We start from the raw sequence: 19984 nt of genomic DNA, 5'->3' as shown, positions 1-19984 counted from the left end.
TTTAGATAACCATAAATGGTTAGGTAAGTTTTCCACCACCTGGAGTGGTGGAAATTTCTCACTTGTGGCTTTCGTTCTTCCTTCTCACCTCTTTTTTTCTAGTTTTCCTGTTTCTCATATCACTGTATTTCCTGGTGTTAGAGAATGCAAAGACAGGAACTTGCCACCCCCTCCCTCCCTCCTACATACACTCTCTCTCTCTCTCTCTCTCTCTCTCTCTCTCTCTCTCTCTCTCTTTCTCTCTCTCTCTCTCTGTTCCCCTCCTCCTCTTCAGCTCTCTTTCACACTCACACTCTCTCACCCACTTAGTCTATCACATGTGCTGGTGGTGGTACCTTCCTGCCAGATTCAGCTCTGAGCCAGTGGACAGTCTGTGTGTTCTGTATTGGGCTCTCCATCTATCTATATAACTGCAGCTCTCAGCTCACTGCTCCTTTTAGACCTGCCAGGCTGTGGATCCTCTGCCCTGCTGTTCTACTGTAGATCAGTTCCAGCGGTTCCAACTGCTCCAGCTGCTGCACGGGGACTCGCAGGATGGAGGCTGTGTCTCTCTATGACTTTCGTGCCACGGAGAGCGATGAACTCAGCTTCCAGAAGGGCGACGTGTTGAAGGTAAGAGAAACAGGAAAAAACAGCAGCTCTGTTTAGTAGAGATTACTTTCCATTTTAGTTGATAAAGCAGGAGATGAAGTTTATCAAAGTAATATATTCTAAGAAATAAAAGATCTTCAAAGATTATTTGACTTGTACTTGAAAACCTACATTAGTGTAAAACTGTTACTGTATTTCTACACACATTACACAAAGAACTATGAACAGCTCCCTATAATCAAATATTTTTTATAGATCTAAAACTGATTAATGAAACGGACCAGAAACTGACCTCCAGAAAGTCTTTTTAGGCACTCTTCAATCACATTAATTCAGTGAATCCAATCAAAGTTTATTTATCACATGCACAATCATTAAGAGTACAGCTAGCAGATAACTGCTTTGGCAATAGAACAGGATTTTGTAGATCTCTATTTTTTCCCTTTTTGAGTTTTTCACACATAATATGAATCTGGATATTGTTCCTGATGAATAGATGAACATAAATGTCTCTTTGGGATTTTTTTTTTTTTTTTTTTACAAAGATGAATATTATGTATCATATTTCTTGTAAATGTACAGTGCATATGGTCACTTTTGTTTTTGTGCTCTTGTCACTGTTTTGATTTGAAGTAGAGTACAAGTTGCTTTTTACAATGAGTAAAAAATCATAATGAATGAACCCACATAAATACTTTAAAAATATTTGAAATTAGGTTTTTGCCTTTCTTTATAAACATTAAAAGCCATTTGGAAGATATAAGGTTTTATTGAGCACTATATATATCTCCCGCAAAAGCATTTTTTATTTTTGTCCTTAGTCTTTCTAACATAATGTGAATCTAGAAGTTGTTCATGAGTTGAAATGCTCCAAAATTAAATATAATTTTGTTTACATTGCAACAACATTAAATACATATACGTTTTGTATACAAATAAATATATAATTTGCTGTAAGTCTAGGATGTCCTCCACCTATGACAAATCAGCAATTTATATATCAGGACTTTTAGACAAAATCCTTTTCTCCAAATGGAAGTTTCACAGAAGAATTAAAAACATTTTACCTTCAATAGAAGTGAATAAAATATTTGATTCAAAGTCATTTTGAAGTCCATTCTATTGGTCCATTCTTCCTGAAACGTGGACACAAAATAAAGAGCCACTTTCATATTCATATTACCGTATGTGAAAAATAAAAAAATGTCCACCACCAGTGATATACATTTGTAAACTATCTGATTCTGAATAGATATAAATACAAAAATCTATTGGCAAATTGTTCGCTGCAAAAGAAGAACTCTAATAAAACAAGCTAGTAGTTGTTGATGCTTCAGCACAGCTCACTATTCATTCCTACTTTCCCACACATAGATCACCAATATGGAGGATGACCCAAACTGGTATACAGCAGAGTTACTGGGAAGAAGAGGCTATGTGCCCAAGAACTACATCAGTGTGAGACCACACACGTACGTATCCCCGCTTTAACCTGATCTGAATTTTGTGTGCATTTGTAATTATTCAGTGTGTCACACAGCACAGTGTGAAGTGAGCTGGAGGTGTGATTCACCAGCTGTTGTTGTATAAAGAGAGTGGCTGTGGCTCAGAGGGATGACTGACTGTACTGTTCACAGGTGGTTTGCAGGACGGATCTCCAGACATGTCGCTGAGGGGCGTCTGCGGCAGCGGGAGTGCGGGGCGTTCCTGGTGCGGGAAAGTGAGAGCGCACCTGGGGAGTTCTCCATATCAGTCAGGTGAGACAGCTGTGTGGACTTCTGCAGGTCAATTATCAGCTTTTGGCACCTTTTACAATCACTCTGACCTTCTTCTCACCTTCTTTTCTAGATCATTAATATCTTTTTTAATCTTCTTTAGGTCACTTAGGCCTTCTTGTTACATTATATTACATTACATTTGGCAGACGCTTTTGTCCAAAGCGACTTACAATAATGATGTACATTTAAGTTGAAAGTTAACAAACATTTTTTAAGCAGGGCCTAAAGGAGGCCAAAGTGAAATAGTGGGATAGAGGAGGAAAGGAGAGGAAGAAGGAAATGAGGTTAGAAGTAGTTTGTTGGTTAGTTAGAGTGGTTAGGAGAGTAAGTGCTCTTTAAAGAGCTCAGTCATCAGGAGTTTCTTAAAGACATCTTGTCACTTAAAACTTATAATATTTCTTTGCCATTGGAAAGTAGAAGTTTTTGGTTGGTGGCTTTTTGCTGGTGGTGGTCTGGTTTAAATGAGGATTAGACATTAGTCTAGTGCATCTTCAAAAAATTATATTATTAAAAATGTACTTTATTTCAGTAATTCAGTTCAAAATGTGAAACTCATATATATTATAGATGTATTACACAAAGAGTGATCTATTTTAAGCGTATTGTTGATGATTGTGGCTTACAGCCAATGAAAACCTAAATATCTGTATCTCAGAAAATTAGAATATTGTATAAGACCAATTGGTACTTTTGGCAGTGTGGGAAATGTGCCAAGTCCTGGAAAATGAAATCCGCATCGACGTAAAAGTTGTCAGCAGGGGGAAGCATGAAGTGCTGTAAGATTTTCGAGGAAAACACTGCACTGACTTTAGACTTGATAAAACACAGTGGATCAACACCAGCAGATGACATGTCTCTCCAAACCATCACTGATCATCATTTGTAAATAAAGGAGCAGAGTCTGGAGGAAGAGTGAAGAGACACACAGTCCAAACTGTTTGAGGTCTAGTGTGAAGTTTCCACAATTAGTGATGGTTTGGAGAGACATGTCATCTGCTGGTGTTGGTCCACCGTGTGTAGGTTTACCCTAGTCATTTGGTTAGCGCCACCACGAGGAGTAATTTTAAGAATTCGACACCACATATCGATAATATATTGCAAATGAAAAGAATACGATATTTGAGATATCAATATTTTGTTTGACTGCTAATAAAAGTAGAACCTTCTAAATCTTTTAATGCACAGTTTGTGTTGGTCATTCTCTGTTTTGTTATTAGTGAACACAGGACACTGCTGCCCACATGAGGCTGCTGAGTGTAGAAACAAGGAGGTGGAATTCATGTTATGGCTGATCCCTGTAATTGTTTGGGCTGTACATTTTAGTTTATAGATGAACTCCGAGGGGTCTGACGGGCTAAGAGAGATTGCCGGTTCGAATCCTGTTCATGTAGCTTGCCATCAGCTACCGGAGCACCGAGAGAGCACAATTGGCTTCGCTCTTTCCCCTCATCACTCCAAATGGTGATGTGGATCAGCACGAGGCATCTGTGAGCTGATGTATTATAACTGAGTCGCCGCGCTTTCCTCCGAGCGCGCTGTGATGATACTCGGTAATGCTGCATCAGCAGCAGTTCAAAAAGAAGCGGTGGCTGACTTCACATGTACTGGAGGAGGCATGTGCTAGTCTTCACCATCACCAATATGCCCAAATAGGTATTATGTTAAATGCAGTGAAATGTGTCACTGTTGAAGCAAACACACAAGGAGCAAATGAGAAAACAAGGTTTTGGTGTTTTATATAAAGCTTCCGCGATTTAGTAATGACCCGCAAAATCTTCAACCACCTTAAATGGAAGCTCATCCACCACCTGGATATTAGATCATCACGCTCTCCAGCACAGGTATAATATTATCTGCCACGGCTCATTAACTGCTAGTCCTGCTTGGCTGATTTGGATTTGGACACAAGCAGCAGGCACAAGACAGATCCCATAAGAGGGCCGCGGTGCTCTGGAAGCTAATCAGAGCGCCGGTGTTTGAGCGTAGCTGGCCTCAGGTGTGGAGGCGCTGCTTCCTGTTAGTGTGAGATTAGGAGGCTGCTCGACACAGCAGAGGAAGTGAAATTGGCAGGTGGTGTGCAGGACCAGGCTAATGCGAGAGTGATGCAGCCAGCAGCGGCCCTGTTCTGCATTCCAAACCGAGAGGCCTGTCGGAGGCTTGAGCACAATAATCATCTTACAGCTGCCATACAGAGACAATGGCTGTGTGCAGGAGCAGAGAGAGCATTTCACACCACATGAGGGATAGGGTTGGAATCCAACACACACTCGATCTCAGCCGTTTCTGACTGGTGGACATGATTAGCTGATCCTACCTGACTTGAAGCCATGTTCACTGCTTTAAATACCAAATTTAATAAAACATTTAGCCAAAGGATATATACTAAATACTGAAAACTGAACCTTTTTTTTTGCAGGTTTCAAAAAATGTTTCACTTTTTGAACCATTTAATACATGAAACAGCATATGTTTGCTTTAATGTTTAAAGATAATGGTTAAACAAAAACCGGAGACCTAGATCAAATCACCAGATTCCTTCACTCTAAAAATTACCTGCACCACAATGCACGTTCTAAAATTATTTTTTACCATTGTGCAATTACACATTCACACCAAAAACGTAACTGTCACCTTAAATTGAAACTAAATATTGAAAACTGAATTCCAGCTTCTTGTCAATATTAGTGTCCCATTTTGATTTTTTTTTTCACATTTTCACATAATGTGAATCTTGCAGTAGTTACACTGTGTCAAAAATGTATGCTGACAGGACCAATAAAAAATGCTTCGGAATTATTTGTAATGAAGTCATTTTACTTTTAATTTAAAGTAAAAGCTGTTAAGTTGCCATTTTCTTGGTAGAAGAAGGTTTTCAGTTAATGCAACAATACAGCTCTGGGAAAAATAAAAGACCACTTAACAATGATGAAAATTAAAAATGAGTTTCTTTTATTTTTTCCAAATTGAAAACCTCTGGAATATAATCAAGAGGAAGATGGATGATCACAAGCCATCAAACCAAGCTGAACTGCTTGAATTTTTGCACCAGGAGTGGCATAACGTTATTTAAAAGCAGTGTGTAAGACTGGTGGAGGGGGACATGCCAAGATGCATGAAAACTGTGATTAAAAACCAGGTTTATTTCACTAAATATTGATTTCTGAACTCTTAAAACTTTATAAATATAAAAGCTCTGCATTTGTTCTTTTTTTTGTTATTTCAGCCATTTCTAATTTTCTGCAAATAAATGCTCTAAATGACAATATTGTGGCGGCTCTGGGTTGTGTGTGTGGCTGCCTGCAGGCATGTTTCTGTTCTCCTGTGTGCGAGGATGACAGGGGTGGGGCATCTCCTTTGGGAGGGGTTATGCAGAGAGGGTGGGCACCACTCTGGATCTGCCATCTGGGAGACACACAGCTGGGTTGGTGGCCTTTGGGCTATTTGAGCTCTGTGGGGATGGTTTTAGCTCTCCTAGTCTTGTTAAAGACTGTAAGCGAGTGGCAAGACGGTTCAATGAAGGAGCTGTTGAGCATTCAGCATGAGTCTCACGGGTCTTCCTTCCTCTTCCACGCCACAATATTTTTATTTGGAATTTGGGAGAAATGTTGGCTGTAGTTTATAGAATAAAACAACAATGTTAATTTTACTCAAACATATACCTATAAATAGCAAAATCAGAGAAACTGATTCAGAAACTGAAGTGGTGACTATTTTTTTTCCAAAGCTGTATATGCAACATTTATTCAACTACTTTAAGTTGCACTGATTCTTTTTGGAGCAGAAAAAACATGAACCTGCTCCATCCAGTACTTATGGGATGAATTGGGTTTTAGGTTGCACAGTGATCATGGACCTTCCCTGAACAGTAGAGAAGCAAGTTTGTTGTGTAATAGTGATGATATATGAGGTCCAGTGTTGAGTAAGCTCGATCAACAGTGCAATCTAGCTCTGTCAGCACCCAACAGTATGTCATGGGACACGTCGGCTTTAGCAGACTTGTGAGCTTCTGTTGTTTTAGGTGATCTCTTGTGGGCTTTGGATGATGCAGGGTAATGTCTAGTTCTATGTTTATCCTCAAACATTGTTTAGGGAGATTTTTATCATCTGACCTCCCAACGTGTCTAATAAGAACACTTGAGTCATATACAGGGTGTGTGTGTGTGTGTTTTTTAATGCTTAAATATTATCAGTATGAATGAGGGTTCTCCCACCAGGAGGACGACATATACAGCATATACATGTTCAAAGGTCCATGACTGCCTACACCTATACATATTTTACCGTGTCTGAATGTGAAATGAGAAGATGCTAAGAATGGCCAGTAGTGACGTAAACCAGCACTTTACATGTCTTTACATGGAAGAACATGCCTAGAAATGTACCTTGTGCATGACCTGAATAAATAGACCAGAATGGAGATTCATGTATGTGCTAATGAGACAAATATGAGATTCTAGTGAACTGTTTACTTATTTAGACTTTTGCAAAAAAAGCTATTGCAAAGAAAAATAAATGATTAGTGCTTTAATCTGGCTCTGGACCAACCAATGGAAATCATGTCCTTCTAAGTCAATTTTTAATTAACATATGCATGAATGTTTTGTATAAATATATATGCTTTGTTTGGGGTGCAGAGGTGATTAGTGATTGTGTTTAGAATCGAACGTTGTGTCGAATTATTACATCCAGCTGGAGGATTTCTTGCTTGGATTTAGAATTTTTGGAGGGCCTGTTTTTAAGTATGAATATGTGAACCTTTCAATTGCTTTTCGAAAAGAGGCACCGCCACTATAATCAGGAGATTGCTGGTTTGAATCCTGGTCATGCAGGTTCCAGAGCTCTCCATCAGCTGCCAGAGCTCTCTCTGGGTGGGTAGATGGTGCTCTCTCCCCTCATCACTCCTACGGTGAAGTAGATCAGCACAAGGCGTCTGTGAGCTTATGTATATGAACCAAGTCCCTGCGCTTTCCTCCAAAAGCGCTGTGATGCTACTCGGCAGTGCTGCATCAGCAACAGTTCAAAAAGAGGTGGTGATTGGCTTCACATGTGTCGGAAGTGACGTGCACTAGTCTTCACTCTCCTTGTGCTGAGGCATTACTAGTGATGGAGGATATACAGCTGAAAGGCAGCTGAATGGTGGGACAGTTGGACAGATAAATTGGAAGAAAAACGTTAGAAAAAAAAGGAAGTTTAGAATACTTTCTAATAAACTGCTGGGAAGTCTAGCTAAATACAGTCATCAGAAGTGGTGCCCAAAAATGTCTACTTACTGAATAGTGTAAACAAGCATCCAGAATTTAGAACAACCAGGAGGAACCTCTGTCATTCAGTGTAAATGAGGACATGAGTATTTCTGTAAGGATTAACCTTACAGAAATACTCATGTCCTCATTTACACTTCACACAATGCTGCATGTTTTATATGGATGTAAGCCTGTGCATGTTGTGGTGAGTCCGGGGTTCAGTGGATGATGGAGGACTCTATTATACTGATCTGGATGGAAAAGGCTTGTAGCTGTTTCAGGGCTGTCATCGTGCATGAGCTCTCAGAATCTGCAGGTACGACAGACCCAGCAGAAGATAGAACATGGCTGTTGTTATTTGGAGAAGTCAACAGAGGATATTATCTTTTGTATATGGTAGAGGAAATGTTATAACAAATATACAAATACATTTGAATACAAATTTGAATTTACAAGACATTTTTGAATATTTGGGAGAGTTTCCTGTCTGTTAAATATGACACTGTGCATGTTATTACAGACAGAGGGTTCCATCTGTAATATGCAATATCTTGCTGAACAATGGAATATGTGAATAGTGGCATGACTTGGATATTTTTTTAAGTTACATGCATGTGAATGAAAAATGCCCTTAACCTACAATACCCAGGAAAAATGTTTTAATTATTTTATATAAAAACATTCATATTTAATATGAACAGTTATGTTATATTGTTTAAGTATTGTGAAAGAAATTTTGAAAGAAATTGTTTTGTATCACTTTATCACAACTTATGGTGTAAATACTCTGTATAAACCAATGTATACAAAATACGTACCAGGTCTTACTGACACTTAAATTTAGCTACAATTTAAGAAATAAGCACAACCAAGAACATGAGAGTAACAATTGGGTAACTTTCTGATATTTCCAAGTAATATTATGACATTAGAAGCCTTTCATAACTGTTTGCTATGATGTAAGTTTTCTTTCTACTTCAGCCGTACAATTTTGAGCTGTTGAAGTGCTGGATATTCAGGCCTACTAGAAGCAGCTTCTAAAGACATAAAGCCAATTTTGATTTTATTATTCAAACAAGACATACGCATAATAAATCTCTGCAGTGTGACTGGAGTGAAGCCTACCTAACTGCCATGAACAAAGGGCAAAGTATATGTGGGAAAAAAATACTACAAGAAAATTTGCATGAAGTTGCATGTTAATGTCAGAGTTACCCAATTGTTACTCTCTTGTTCCTGGTTGTCCTTTATAGGTGTTGCACGCATTTAACTACCATTAGGAATGTTATATATATATATACAGTGCTGCAGAGAGAACCACTGCTTGTTTTGTGGTCTTTCATGATCTCTCCTATTCTACATAAAGTTTATTTAAGATTTTAAAATACATAAATTATCCTGCAGTATAGCTAAATGATTTGATATTTACCTTTTTTTTTTCAGATGTACCCCCTGTATGTGCTTTCTTCATTTAATTAAATTATAATGTAAATTTTCAATAGATCCCCAGTTTAGTTGTGTATCACGTTATAATATATAAAAGTAAATTAAAATTAACACTGTCTAGAGCTACAAAAATTAAAACGCTGAGTGTTATCTTAATTAAACACTTTTCAGAGTTGTTTTATCTGTGGAGTAAACATTTGTTATATAAACATTTGTTAATAAAGATGAGCGTTACGAAGTTAATATATGAGTCTATACACAGCAATTTTTCTGGATTTAAACAAAAATGTCTGAAAGTGTTAAATTGTGTCAGTTTATTCTCCAATTTAAACTACAAGTTGAGTTGAGGAGAACTCTATGGTGGTGGAGTATTTTGGAGCTTATTCCAAGGTGTTAAAGCGTTTGACTAAACTCTCTTGGAGTTGATTCACACAGCAAAACCTGGAGAGTTAAAATTTCAGAGTAAAACAATTGAGAGTTTTTTTTTCACTCTCAAACTGTGATTTTAACTCATTTAGATTTAAATTGTGTTTAGTATTGGAGTTATTCGACAGAGTTAAATATTTCAGTGCTTACCATCAGTGTGTAGTCTTGTCCACCAGGCCTGCCTTTTGTTGGGTATTCCATTATATTTGATGTAACGGTTGTTTGCCTAGCCAGCGTGTTGGCGATTATAAGAGCAAGTTACCATCCTCTGTACTGTAAAGTGTGACGAAGTGCTGGCAGTGCACTGTGAATTGCAATGCAGGATTAAAGCTCCCATGCAATGGAAAAATACACTGGCATTCACTTGTTGAGTATGAAACTGTTATTGCAGTCAGTATTGATGCTTTTTGTTGTCATTTTTCTCTCATTTTCTCTCTGTCATTTTAAAATATTACAATGTTCTTTAATAATATTAATTTATTAACACATTTTTTTGCATTAGTTGTTAACACTGTGAAGGAGTTTATGTTAAAATTAACTCCAGCTAAGGGCTGTATATTTTACTCTAGATCTGATAGGTGTTTTATCTCCCACAATCAGATTTAACCTCTGAACAGAGTTAAAAGGCCAACTCCCAGAAAAGAGTGACTTTAACTCTGTCATAGAGTGTATTCAATGGTCACACATACAGTACTCTTCACTTTGTTCTTCAGCTTGGATCACAGAATATAACATAGTTAGTTAAAAATGAGGATTCCTTGTTACGTTTTACCGTATGTATGTTTATTTGTATCCGTTTAAATCATATGTGGTACTTTTTTTTAGGTAAAAACACTCATATTGCTGAGATAAATGGATTAGTGTAATTTGCTTTGGTGCCTAAAACCTTTGCACAGTACTGTATACACCTATGAGTTGTCAGAGAGTTTTTTTGCTTGTGTATGGTGTTAAATGAACTCTAAAATATTAGCTGTTATTACACAATAATATTATGGGTTTTTTTGCACTGTAGGACGTGGTGCCATATGTTATCTAGGATAGTGTTAAATCCAAATCTTTTAATGTGTGCCTGCTTTTGAATAAAACTACTGATATAACACTACCAGGAAATCGGGAGGGCCTTGTGACCTAAAGCCAGATAGCTCAGAGGTCTGAGACCCCCAAACTAGGGGTGGGCGATATGGCCCTAAAATAATATCTCACTATTTCATGGTATTTTCGCAATAACGATACTCTTGCCGATATAACAAAACACTAAATAAAAATAAAAATCATGAATACACTACTGCAACAAAAAGTTAAATTTCATTATTGCATACGATGATTTGATGTGACACACCCCTAACTGAGATATAAAAAAATACAATAATTTTATCAGATTTGTAACAGAAGTCAATGATCCAGAATGTCATAATACTAGTAATAATGCACTCCAAATATCTCCATATATCCAGGATTAAAGTAAAATAAATGATTCTAGACATATATAATCTGTCTGTAGTAGATATATAATGGGAAATGAGAACAGTGTGAATTTTTCTTTTGCTAAAAACAGTAAAAAAGTAGAACCCTGATGTGGTGATTAGGGGTGGGTGATACTGCACGATATTTCAGGGTATAATATCGTCCACGATATTCGAAAATTTTGGCGATATTATCGTGTACGATATGATATAGCACACCCCTACCCCAAACATCTTTAAGTCTTCCAGTCTTTATCTGTCACAGCATCTGCAGTTGTACATGACTCTCGTTCCTTTCTAAGATAATAACCTTTCACCCACATTAGAGCACTATCTTGGGTGAAACACATCCTTTCAGTATAGTTCTTCAGTACTGTATATATTACTATTTATATTCACTGAAGGTTAAACCGCTGAATGAGACGTCAATCAGAATGACCCACTACAGCGTGTGGGCTGTGATCTTTTGTTCTCTGTGGCTGTGGAGCTGGGGGCTGTGGGGCTGGGTATGGATGCTTTTGTACGTAAGTTTTTCCACTTGGCCCCCGCCACAGCTTTGAGGTGAAATGAATTGGTAACTTGCTGTGAAGACAGTGCCTGTAAACAGCTGGATTGTGTAAGCTGAGTGTGCCACCAGGATATCTTGCTTCAAGATATCGTATTGTGATGCAAGTTACTTAGAAGACTAAATCACAAATACAGGAAGTGACGTCACAGTGCTGGTCATTTGTATGCGCTATGTTTTGCAACACGGGAAATCTCTTTTTGGCTCTGAGTCAGAGCCGTGTTTATGGGGGAACTTACAGCGGACATGCTGTATTGTCACAGAACATATTTAAATATATACCCACAGATATAACACAAATATATACACACAGATATATCGGGCCATGCTCAGTGTGATCGCACCATGATTTCATCACCACAGTGGGTACTTTTCACCCTTTAAATAGGTAGACTGACTGACTGACGCCGGTGATGCTAGTCTTAGTTTAACATGTAGTTTCTGGAAGTGCATTCTTCGATAATGAATGATATTAATAATTTACAAACAACAAAAACTTACAGAAAGCCAATCTTGTGCCTTATTATTCTCCCACCTTACAAATTTTAAGTATTTTTTTGTTGAATCCTCCTCTTTGGACTTCATGTTACTACTTCTTCCCTGTTACCTTTATATGTTGTATATTTATATTGATATCTATTTAATACTATTTTATTTTTATTCAGTTAAATTTTTTTTTTATATTTATCTATTTCAACAATAGCTCTTTGGGTGTTACTGGACCATGGGAATACAATTTCGTTCTACCTCATGTACTATATGTAATGTGAAATGACAATTTCAAAAAGTTTCCTTGAATCCTTTAACCCTTTGAATCCTCTGCATCTGTAATGGATAGGCACCACCAGTCAAAAACCACCCATTTACAATTTACATTTTCTCAAAGTTCTAACACAAAAAATATCATTAGGCAAATGTTTATTATAAAGAATATTGACACATATTTTTTTTTTATTTATTTTATGTACATGTGAATGCTCAAATGCTTAAATAGTTGCCTATAAGTATTCTTAATAATTGATTTACGCTGTTTATTCTGTTGCTGTATTTGGTAAATCAGAAACATGACTTTGAGCTGTTTTGGAGGTAGACAGTAGAAGCACTGGCATGCTGACATGGCAGTCAAATAAAATGCTGAGAACATTTTTTTTTGTATTAATTTAATAATGTTGGATGAACATTATGTAATATACGCTTTAATATAATAAAAGTAACACATCTAATTTTATAGCTTGTATATAGAAATAGGAATGTTCTTGATTATTAAAGTCAAGAAGTATTTAGCCTTATGAATATTTTGGAAAACACACCCCAATGTTTTTTTTAGTTACTAGATTGAATTTAAATTTAAAGTATTTTAAATAGTATCACACAAGTGTTGTAACAAAGCAGTTTAAATAGATTTGGATCCAACCCTTTATGGGTTAAGATTAAGCCATCACTACATTACAGTAAAAACTAGCATGCCAAAAGTCATGGGACAGTTAATAAATTGATCATTATGTGTTACTTCAGGGGACGACTCTACTTGAGAAAACCCAGACGCTTTAGTTGCTCATTTGTAGATTTGGGTTTTTTATTTAATAAAAATTGTATGCTTTAATTTATGATGAATGTATTTAGCATTATAATATTGAGAAAATGTTTTTAAAATGTTTGTACTTTTCATAATGTTATGTTCTAATGTTCTGTAACGCAAGTGTTACTAGATTTTTATAAATTCATCCTATATTTATTTAACTGCAGTAAAGACATGGAGTAAATTTAATAATCTTTAGACTAAGGGGTGTTTTGGGACAAAGGAACATAACCTTGAATATACTGGGTACACTTAAGATGCTTTTACTTGCCAAGCTGTTATTTTGGGCAGTGTTCTACAGGCTCTCATTGTGAAGAACAGGAAAGTGGCCTTTGAGGCCTAAGGCAGCTTGCAGAGGAAGCAGATTAATGTTATTGTTCCACAGCAACTCTTTCAACATATCTACAAAATACAACAAATGTTTTGTACGAATTACACTTACACTAATTTGTTTTTCATATGCAGTTACATCACACACTTAAAACAAAAGACCAGCTGCACTGTTGAGTTACAACAGAACAAAATATTAAAGATAAGAAGTAACACAGATGATCTGGGGTACAGTGGTATGTGTAAACAAGTGGGATGTACATGTTGGGCAGCAAGTGAATAATTTTGTACTTGTTAAGTCAGTTCTTGAGGGGATGTTTTGTGGAGCTTAGATTCGTTTCCTGAACCCGACCTCACCCGAGGCCTGACCCAAACTCGGGCCGGCTCAGGCCGAGATTTCCCAGCACTTTCCTCGGGCCGGGCCGGGTCGGGCTTAAGAAAAGCCTGGTTATTTTACAGTACTGTGCAAAAGTTTTAGGCACCAAAGCAAATTACACTAATCCATTTATCTCAGTAATATGAGTATTTTTACCTGACAAAAACCGGGTGTTGATATGATGAGAACTAGAAATAACTCTATTAAACTTTTTAAGGAGATCAGGGCTGTAAAAGCTCTGCTTTTTGTAAAATTGCTGTTTGTATTTATTGTAATGTTAGTGTTTTATTGAGCTGATAAACACTTACTGCACAGATAAGAAGCTTTTTCTTTACTGAAATTCCTACAGGTGCCTAAAACATTTGCACAGTACTGTATCTAAAACTATTGCATGATAATCACAATATAGCAAAGTAACAAATCAAACACAGTGTGCAGTGCACACTCCACTTGTCCATATTAAACACTGTGTCCATAACACTTGTCCATAAATAACACACATTATTTTTCTATACTTAAACCATGTCAAGTTTTATTAGATTAAAGTCATTCAGACATCATTCTTGCAGCCTATATTACCGATGTTTAGGCCTGTGGATCATTGTTTGCATTGTTCGTGTTTTAATCTTTCGAAGATATGTTCTTAATAAACACTTTTCTTAAATAATGGGTCTATGCTTCTTCAGTGTTGCAGTGTTAATTAACATCATTCTGAACAGATTTCGCTCATTCAAACAGCCCAAAAATGTTTTTAAAAGCTCAGTTTTAGAGCTCTACTTACTTGGGTTTAAATCAGGCTCGGGCTCAAAATGACAGTGTGTGGGCTGGGTCGGCTCGGGCTCGGGCAGAACATGCACGGGCTCGGGTCGGATATTTTGGGCCCGATCTAAGCTCTAATGTGTTGGAAGGAGAAAAGATGAGCAAGCATAAGAATATGAGCCGCATTGATCCATATTACCAGATCAAAGTACCATAATGCAGGTCTTGTGGGGTGTTCCCATCTTACAGTGGTCAGTACCTACCAGAAATGCCAGAAAGTGCCCATAGGCATCTGAGGCTCATAAAGGCTTCACCTCCCAACTCACAAGAATAAAAGGACCTACTGCTCATGTTTTGGTTTTAGGTAGAGGATATGGTGTTTAGTGTTTGGTGTTTTTATCTTCCCATCACCCTCTACATCCTCTTCCTGGCCATTAGTCATGTGGTTAGCCACATTAGTAATGTGGTAAAATTTGTGTCATTCTTTAAAATGAGCCATCTGTCTGGAAATGCGTTCTAAAACCAGTATACTTGTCCAGCACAGAGGACTCTGCGTACATAAATTAAAATTGGCTGTAGTTTTTTAACTCCTCCTTCTGAATAAGAGATGCGTTAATGCACCACATTGTATAAAATGTTTATTTCTATTTCATGTTAAAACACAAACCACTGAGATCAGATTATCACACAATCTACACTGTTCTCCTAATCATAATCCCTAACTTTAAGTACAGCACCTTTTAGCAAATTTAGAAGGGGTGGGGGCTGGCTTTGTTGAACCCCTTTTAAGAGTGTGTACTAAAAGGTCCCTTTTTTATTCAGGCAGATGGTCAGACAAGCCTTTTTTGCCCTGCAAGCGCAAAAATGAGGAATTGATTCATGCTCAAACTTTAGCTCAAAACATTATTGCAGATTATGATATATTTCTCAGTTCTGCAACTGACCAGCTGTGCCAGATTCTTCTGTTTGCCTTGTTACTTATTTCCCCCTTTTTTCCATTGAAGTAAATTTTCTGCCTTCTGCATGGTCTTTCTGTTTCTATTTAAGTTTCATAATAAATTCTAATGGTAGAATTGTACTATTAACAGTTTCTTTCTGTTTCTATTAAAGTTCTATAATAAGTTCTAAACGTAGAATTGTATTACTACTAGTTTCTTTCTGTTTCTATTTAAGCTCTATAATAAATTCTATTGGTAGAATTGTATTACTAACATCTTCTTTCTGTTCCTATTAAAATTATATACTAAGTTCTAATGGTAGAATTGTATTACTAACAGTTTCTTTTTGTTTCTATTAAAGTTCTATAATAAGTTCTAATAGGACAATTGTATTATTTACAGTTTCTTTATGTTTCTATTAAAAATCTATAATAAGGTCTAATAGTATAATTGTTTTTCTGACAGTTTCTTTTTGTTTCTATTAAAGTTCTATAATACGTTATATTGGTAGAATTGTATTACTAACAGTTTTGTTCTGTTTCTATTAAAATTCTATAATAAGTTCTAATAGTATAATTGTATAACTAACAGTTTCTTTCTGTTTCTATTAAAGTTTTATAATAAGTTCTAATGGTAGAATTGTATTATTTACAATTTCTTTCTGTTTCCATTAAAGTTTTATAATAAGTTCTAATGGTAGAATTGTATTATTAACATCTTCTTTCTGTTTCTATTAAAATTATATAATAAGCTCTTATAGTATAATTGTATTACTAAGTTCTAAAGGTAGAATTGTATTATTAACAGTTTATTAAGTCTTTCCTATGAAAAGCATAGACCTACAGAATCTCATTTTCAGTAACAGGATCATGTGAATAAAACAGGTCTGTGGTTTCTGTCTCTGAACAGCTATGGAGATCATGTGCAACACTTCAAGGTTCTGAAGGAGCGGGACGGTAACTACTTCGTCTGGGACGAGGTCTTCTCCTCCATTAATCAGCTGGTGGATTTCTACAAGAGTAACAGCATCGCTAAGGAACGAACCGTGTTCCTCAGAGAAGTAGAGCAGTCGCAGAGGGTAAGCGGCATGTTTAAAATATATATATTTTACTATAAAATATTTATAAAATGTGAATTAAAATTTAGCGAGGGCATACGACTGCGTTCTACTTTTCCCTCAGACTAGTAGTGGAGTAAGTGCTCTACCACCCTGAAACAGCATGATGTCTATATCTACAGTATATCTCTCTGTCTATCCATCCATTCATCTTTCTATCTGTCAGTCTGTCTGTCTATCTATCTACAGTATATTGCTAAAAGAATCTGCACGCCTGAATGAAGCTCTGTATGCTCTGTAATTGAGCTATTCTGTAGGCCACATGAAGTTTGGAGGTCTGTAGGGACTGGCTCTGTAGAATATTGGTGAACTATGGCACTATGAACCTCAGCATTATTTTACACTGACAGATCGAGTGACATTCCTAGTCACTTACACTTCCACTTATACTGCCTAGGCCAAAAAAAAGGTCACACCCTAATATTTGGTTGAACCACCTTTAACTTTTAGTATAAGATTTATTTCAGTCAAGTGTTGCATTAATTTTTCACCAAGATTTTGCAGCATTGATGATGGTAGAGTCTGACCACTGCACAAAGCCTTCTCCATCCAGCACATCCCAAAGATTCTCAATGAGGTTAAGATCTGGACTCAATTCATATGTGAAAATGATGATCTCATGCTCCCTGAACCACTCTTTAATTCCAGCCTCATAAATCCTGCCATTGTCATCTTAGAAATGTATGTTTCATTGATGGAATAACCTGGTCTATATTCAGTAAATTCAGGTAGTCAGCTGACCTCATTCTTTCAGCACATACTGTTGCTGAACCTAGACCTGACCAACTGCAGCATCGACCCCACATCATTTACTTACTTACATCCAGGTGGAGACTTGTAATATAACTGACAAGATTTAGGGGTGTAATGTCAGATAATTGACAAAAATCCTGGCCTGTTAAGGGGTTTATCTAATGCCAGTTATGGGCTAGAGGGGTATTAAAACGCCCTGCAGTATTGAGCTGTTGAGCAGTGGAACTGTGTCCTCTGGAATGATGGAGCTCCATCTAACACTTTTGTCCATATAGTGTAGATCAGTGTCTGGTCAGTGGTGGTTGTGTTAGAGGTGCACTAAAGGTTGGCTGGTATTTTTTATTGTTTCCAGCAGAGGCCTCATCAAGCCCACGCCCTGTTCGACTTCAACCCCCAGCACAACTCCCAGCTGCACTTCCTGCGCGGTGATATCATCGACCTGCTGGACTGCTCAGACTCACAGTGCTGGAAGGGTCGCTGCCACGGCCGCGTCGGGCTCTTCCCCAGAGAGTACGTCAAGCCCATTTACCACTGACCTCTCGGCCGGGGCAGTGAGCACTGGTTTCACACATGGACTGCCAGAGACCAGCGTTCAGTGAGGTATTGTCTGAGATGAGGTGAAGAATATATGCAGACCAGTGACTTTCCAGACAAGAACCTGCAGAGAAACCATGTGATCACTTTCATTTAGCCACCAGCGTATATAAAGCAATGATGCTGACACTAAGAGGCTAATGGTGGGCTATTTGAGAGGCTACTGGTGTCCAAAGAGGAGATAAAGAGGTGTCACTAAACAGAGAGAGAAATACTGTACATACAGCGCTGTAGAAGAGTATTTGCCCTTTTTCAGATGCCTTTATTTGGGTATTTTAATAACATTTAAATGTTTCAGATCATCCATCTAATTGTGACATAAGATTACTGTTTTTCTCAGTCAATTTGTTGCGATTCAGTGAGTGAGTGAGTGCATTTCTCAGAAAATGTTTTGTACAAACAGCATCACACAATGCTTAAAAGGCCTCCATTAAAATTTCTAGTTCATGTCCAAATTATAAATATTTATATCATAAACATATCAGAGTCATCAGAATTAAGAGGTCCATTGTCACTGATTAAATACAGGACAGTCAAAATGCTTAGTCACACTGTCTTGGATATAAAAATTCTCAAAAGTGACAGAGAAAAGCTGTAAGAGCAAATAATTAAACACACGCACACACCTTCTGTTTACCTAAGATTTATTAAAACCCAAAGTTACACATGGGAAAAAGTAATTGCCCTAAACCTAATAACTGGTTGTGCCAGTTATCTTGGCCTTTAGATTATATGTGATGAGTCTATTGTATCACTGAAGAGGAGTGAGATGAATTTCTTCCACCCCATAAAAAATCACATTGGACTCAACAGTTCACAGAATATTATTACAAAAGCTTTGAGAGTCATTTAGATTTACTTTCTCAAATGTGATACATCCGCATAGATGCTATTTTTGCTCAGTGACTCTTATTGTGGGATTCTTCACTCTTTAGATGTTCATTAGGGTTCTTTAGTGATCTCTGGATACATTTTTGATGCACTCTTAGTAAAAGTTTGGTAGGCTGACCACTCATTCTTCGTTTGTGGATAACAGCTGAGGTTTGCTGGAGTCCTAGAGACTACGCAGTGGCTCTGTAAGACTTTCCAGGCCAATAGGTTTGAATGTTTCACATCCGTATTTCAATCTGTTTAGAACATTACGTCATGTTCTTCTTTTAGACTATCTCTACACATATCTGGATATTTTAAGATATTGTGAATTCCCTCCCTCAACCATTGAGAATATTTCCACCCACACAAAGATGATAATGCATGCATTAGCATGTTAGCTTTGTTTAGGGCGATATAACATCAAAAGAAGATATCAGCACACCACAAAGAAGGAAGAAAACACACACAAAGGTGAATGTGGACATTATAGGCCTATGACTTAATTTATTATAAAGGGAGTAGGGAGGTTTTGGAGTATGGAGTTTTTCCTATAAAATTGCATTCTTAATTGGACTAGAGGGCAAAACACCGACAAAAATCCTTAAAAAGTTTGCAATCAACAGGTCTGGCAGTCATTATGCCGAAATAAGGCTAGTGAAACTGAACCCAAGTGTGAACTGGTTAAGTGGTTTTAATAGAAAAATAGAGACATTTACTTGTTCTTATGGGTGATATTTTTAAAAGCTAAAAATACTAAAACTGTGTATGGCTTATACTACAATTATATGGATGTTCTGATACATTAAAATGTGACAAATACGCAAAAACAGAAGAAATGTGAACACTTTTAACAGCACTGTACATAAACGTTTTGTAAATATCCCTCAAATGCAACATTTTATTGCACTTTCTTTGTCAACTTGAATAATTTTATTTTAAATGTGTTGCATTTGTTATTACATATTGCCTGTTGAGTGTGTTTTGTTATGTGGCATTTTTATTCCATTGTCCTTGATCTTAGTACTGTTTCATACATTAACAAGCTGTATATGAATGTTGTTGCTAGGTATAAATAAAAAGGTGTTAATGATGAGATCATTGGGCCAGTAGTGCCAGTAGTGTATTATTTACAAGCTTCTTTTGTCTTTTTGAG

At 36.9% G+C, this 19984-nt stretch overlaps 1 protein-coding gene across 2 annotated transcripts; it reads left to right on the top strand.

Moving 5' to 3' along the window:
- Positions 1 to 205: 205 nt before the first annotated feature.
- grapa (GRB2 related adaptor protein a) lies at positions 206 to 19933 on the top strand. Of its 2 annotated transcripts, none has more exons than XM_007247856.4 (5): positions 206 to 612; positions 1966 to 2063; positions 2229 to 2348; positions 16404 to 16572; positions 17717 to 19933. In XM_007247856.4, exons 1-5 carry the CDS (start codon positions 535 to 537, stop codon positions 17897 to 17899), a joined length of 648 nt encoding a protein of 215 aa, XP_007247918.2. In that variant the 5' UTR covers positions 206 to 534; the 3' UTR covers positions 17900 to 19933. The 2 variants fall into 2 exon arrangements, with proteins under 2 accessions (XP_007247918.2, XP_007247919.2); XM_007247857.4 differs by having other exon boundaries at positions 208 to 612; positions 17720 to 19933.
- Positions 19934 to 19984: the final 51 nt, after the last annotated feature.

Source organism: Astyanax mexicanus, chromosome 3 (genome assembly GCF_023375975.1).
Source record: "Astyanax mexicanus isolate ESR-SI-001 chromosome 3, AstMex3_surface, whole genome shotgun sequence".
Classification (NCBI taxonomy): Eukaryota; Metazoa; Chordata; class Actinopteri; order Characiformes; family Acestrorhamphidae; genus Astyanax; species Astyanax mexicanus.
This window is presented reverse-complemented; position numbering and strand designations above follow the sequence as displayed.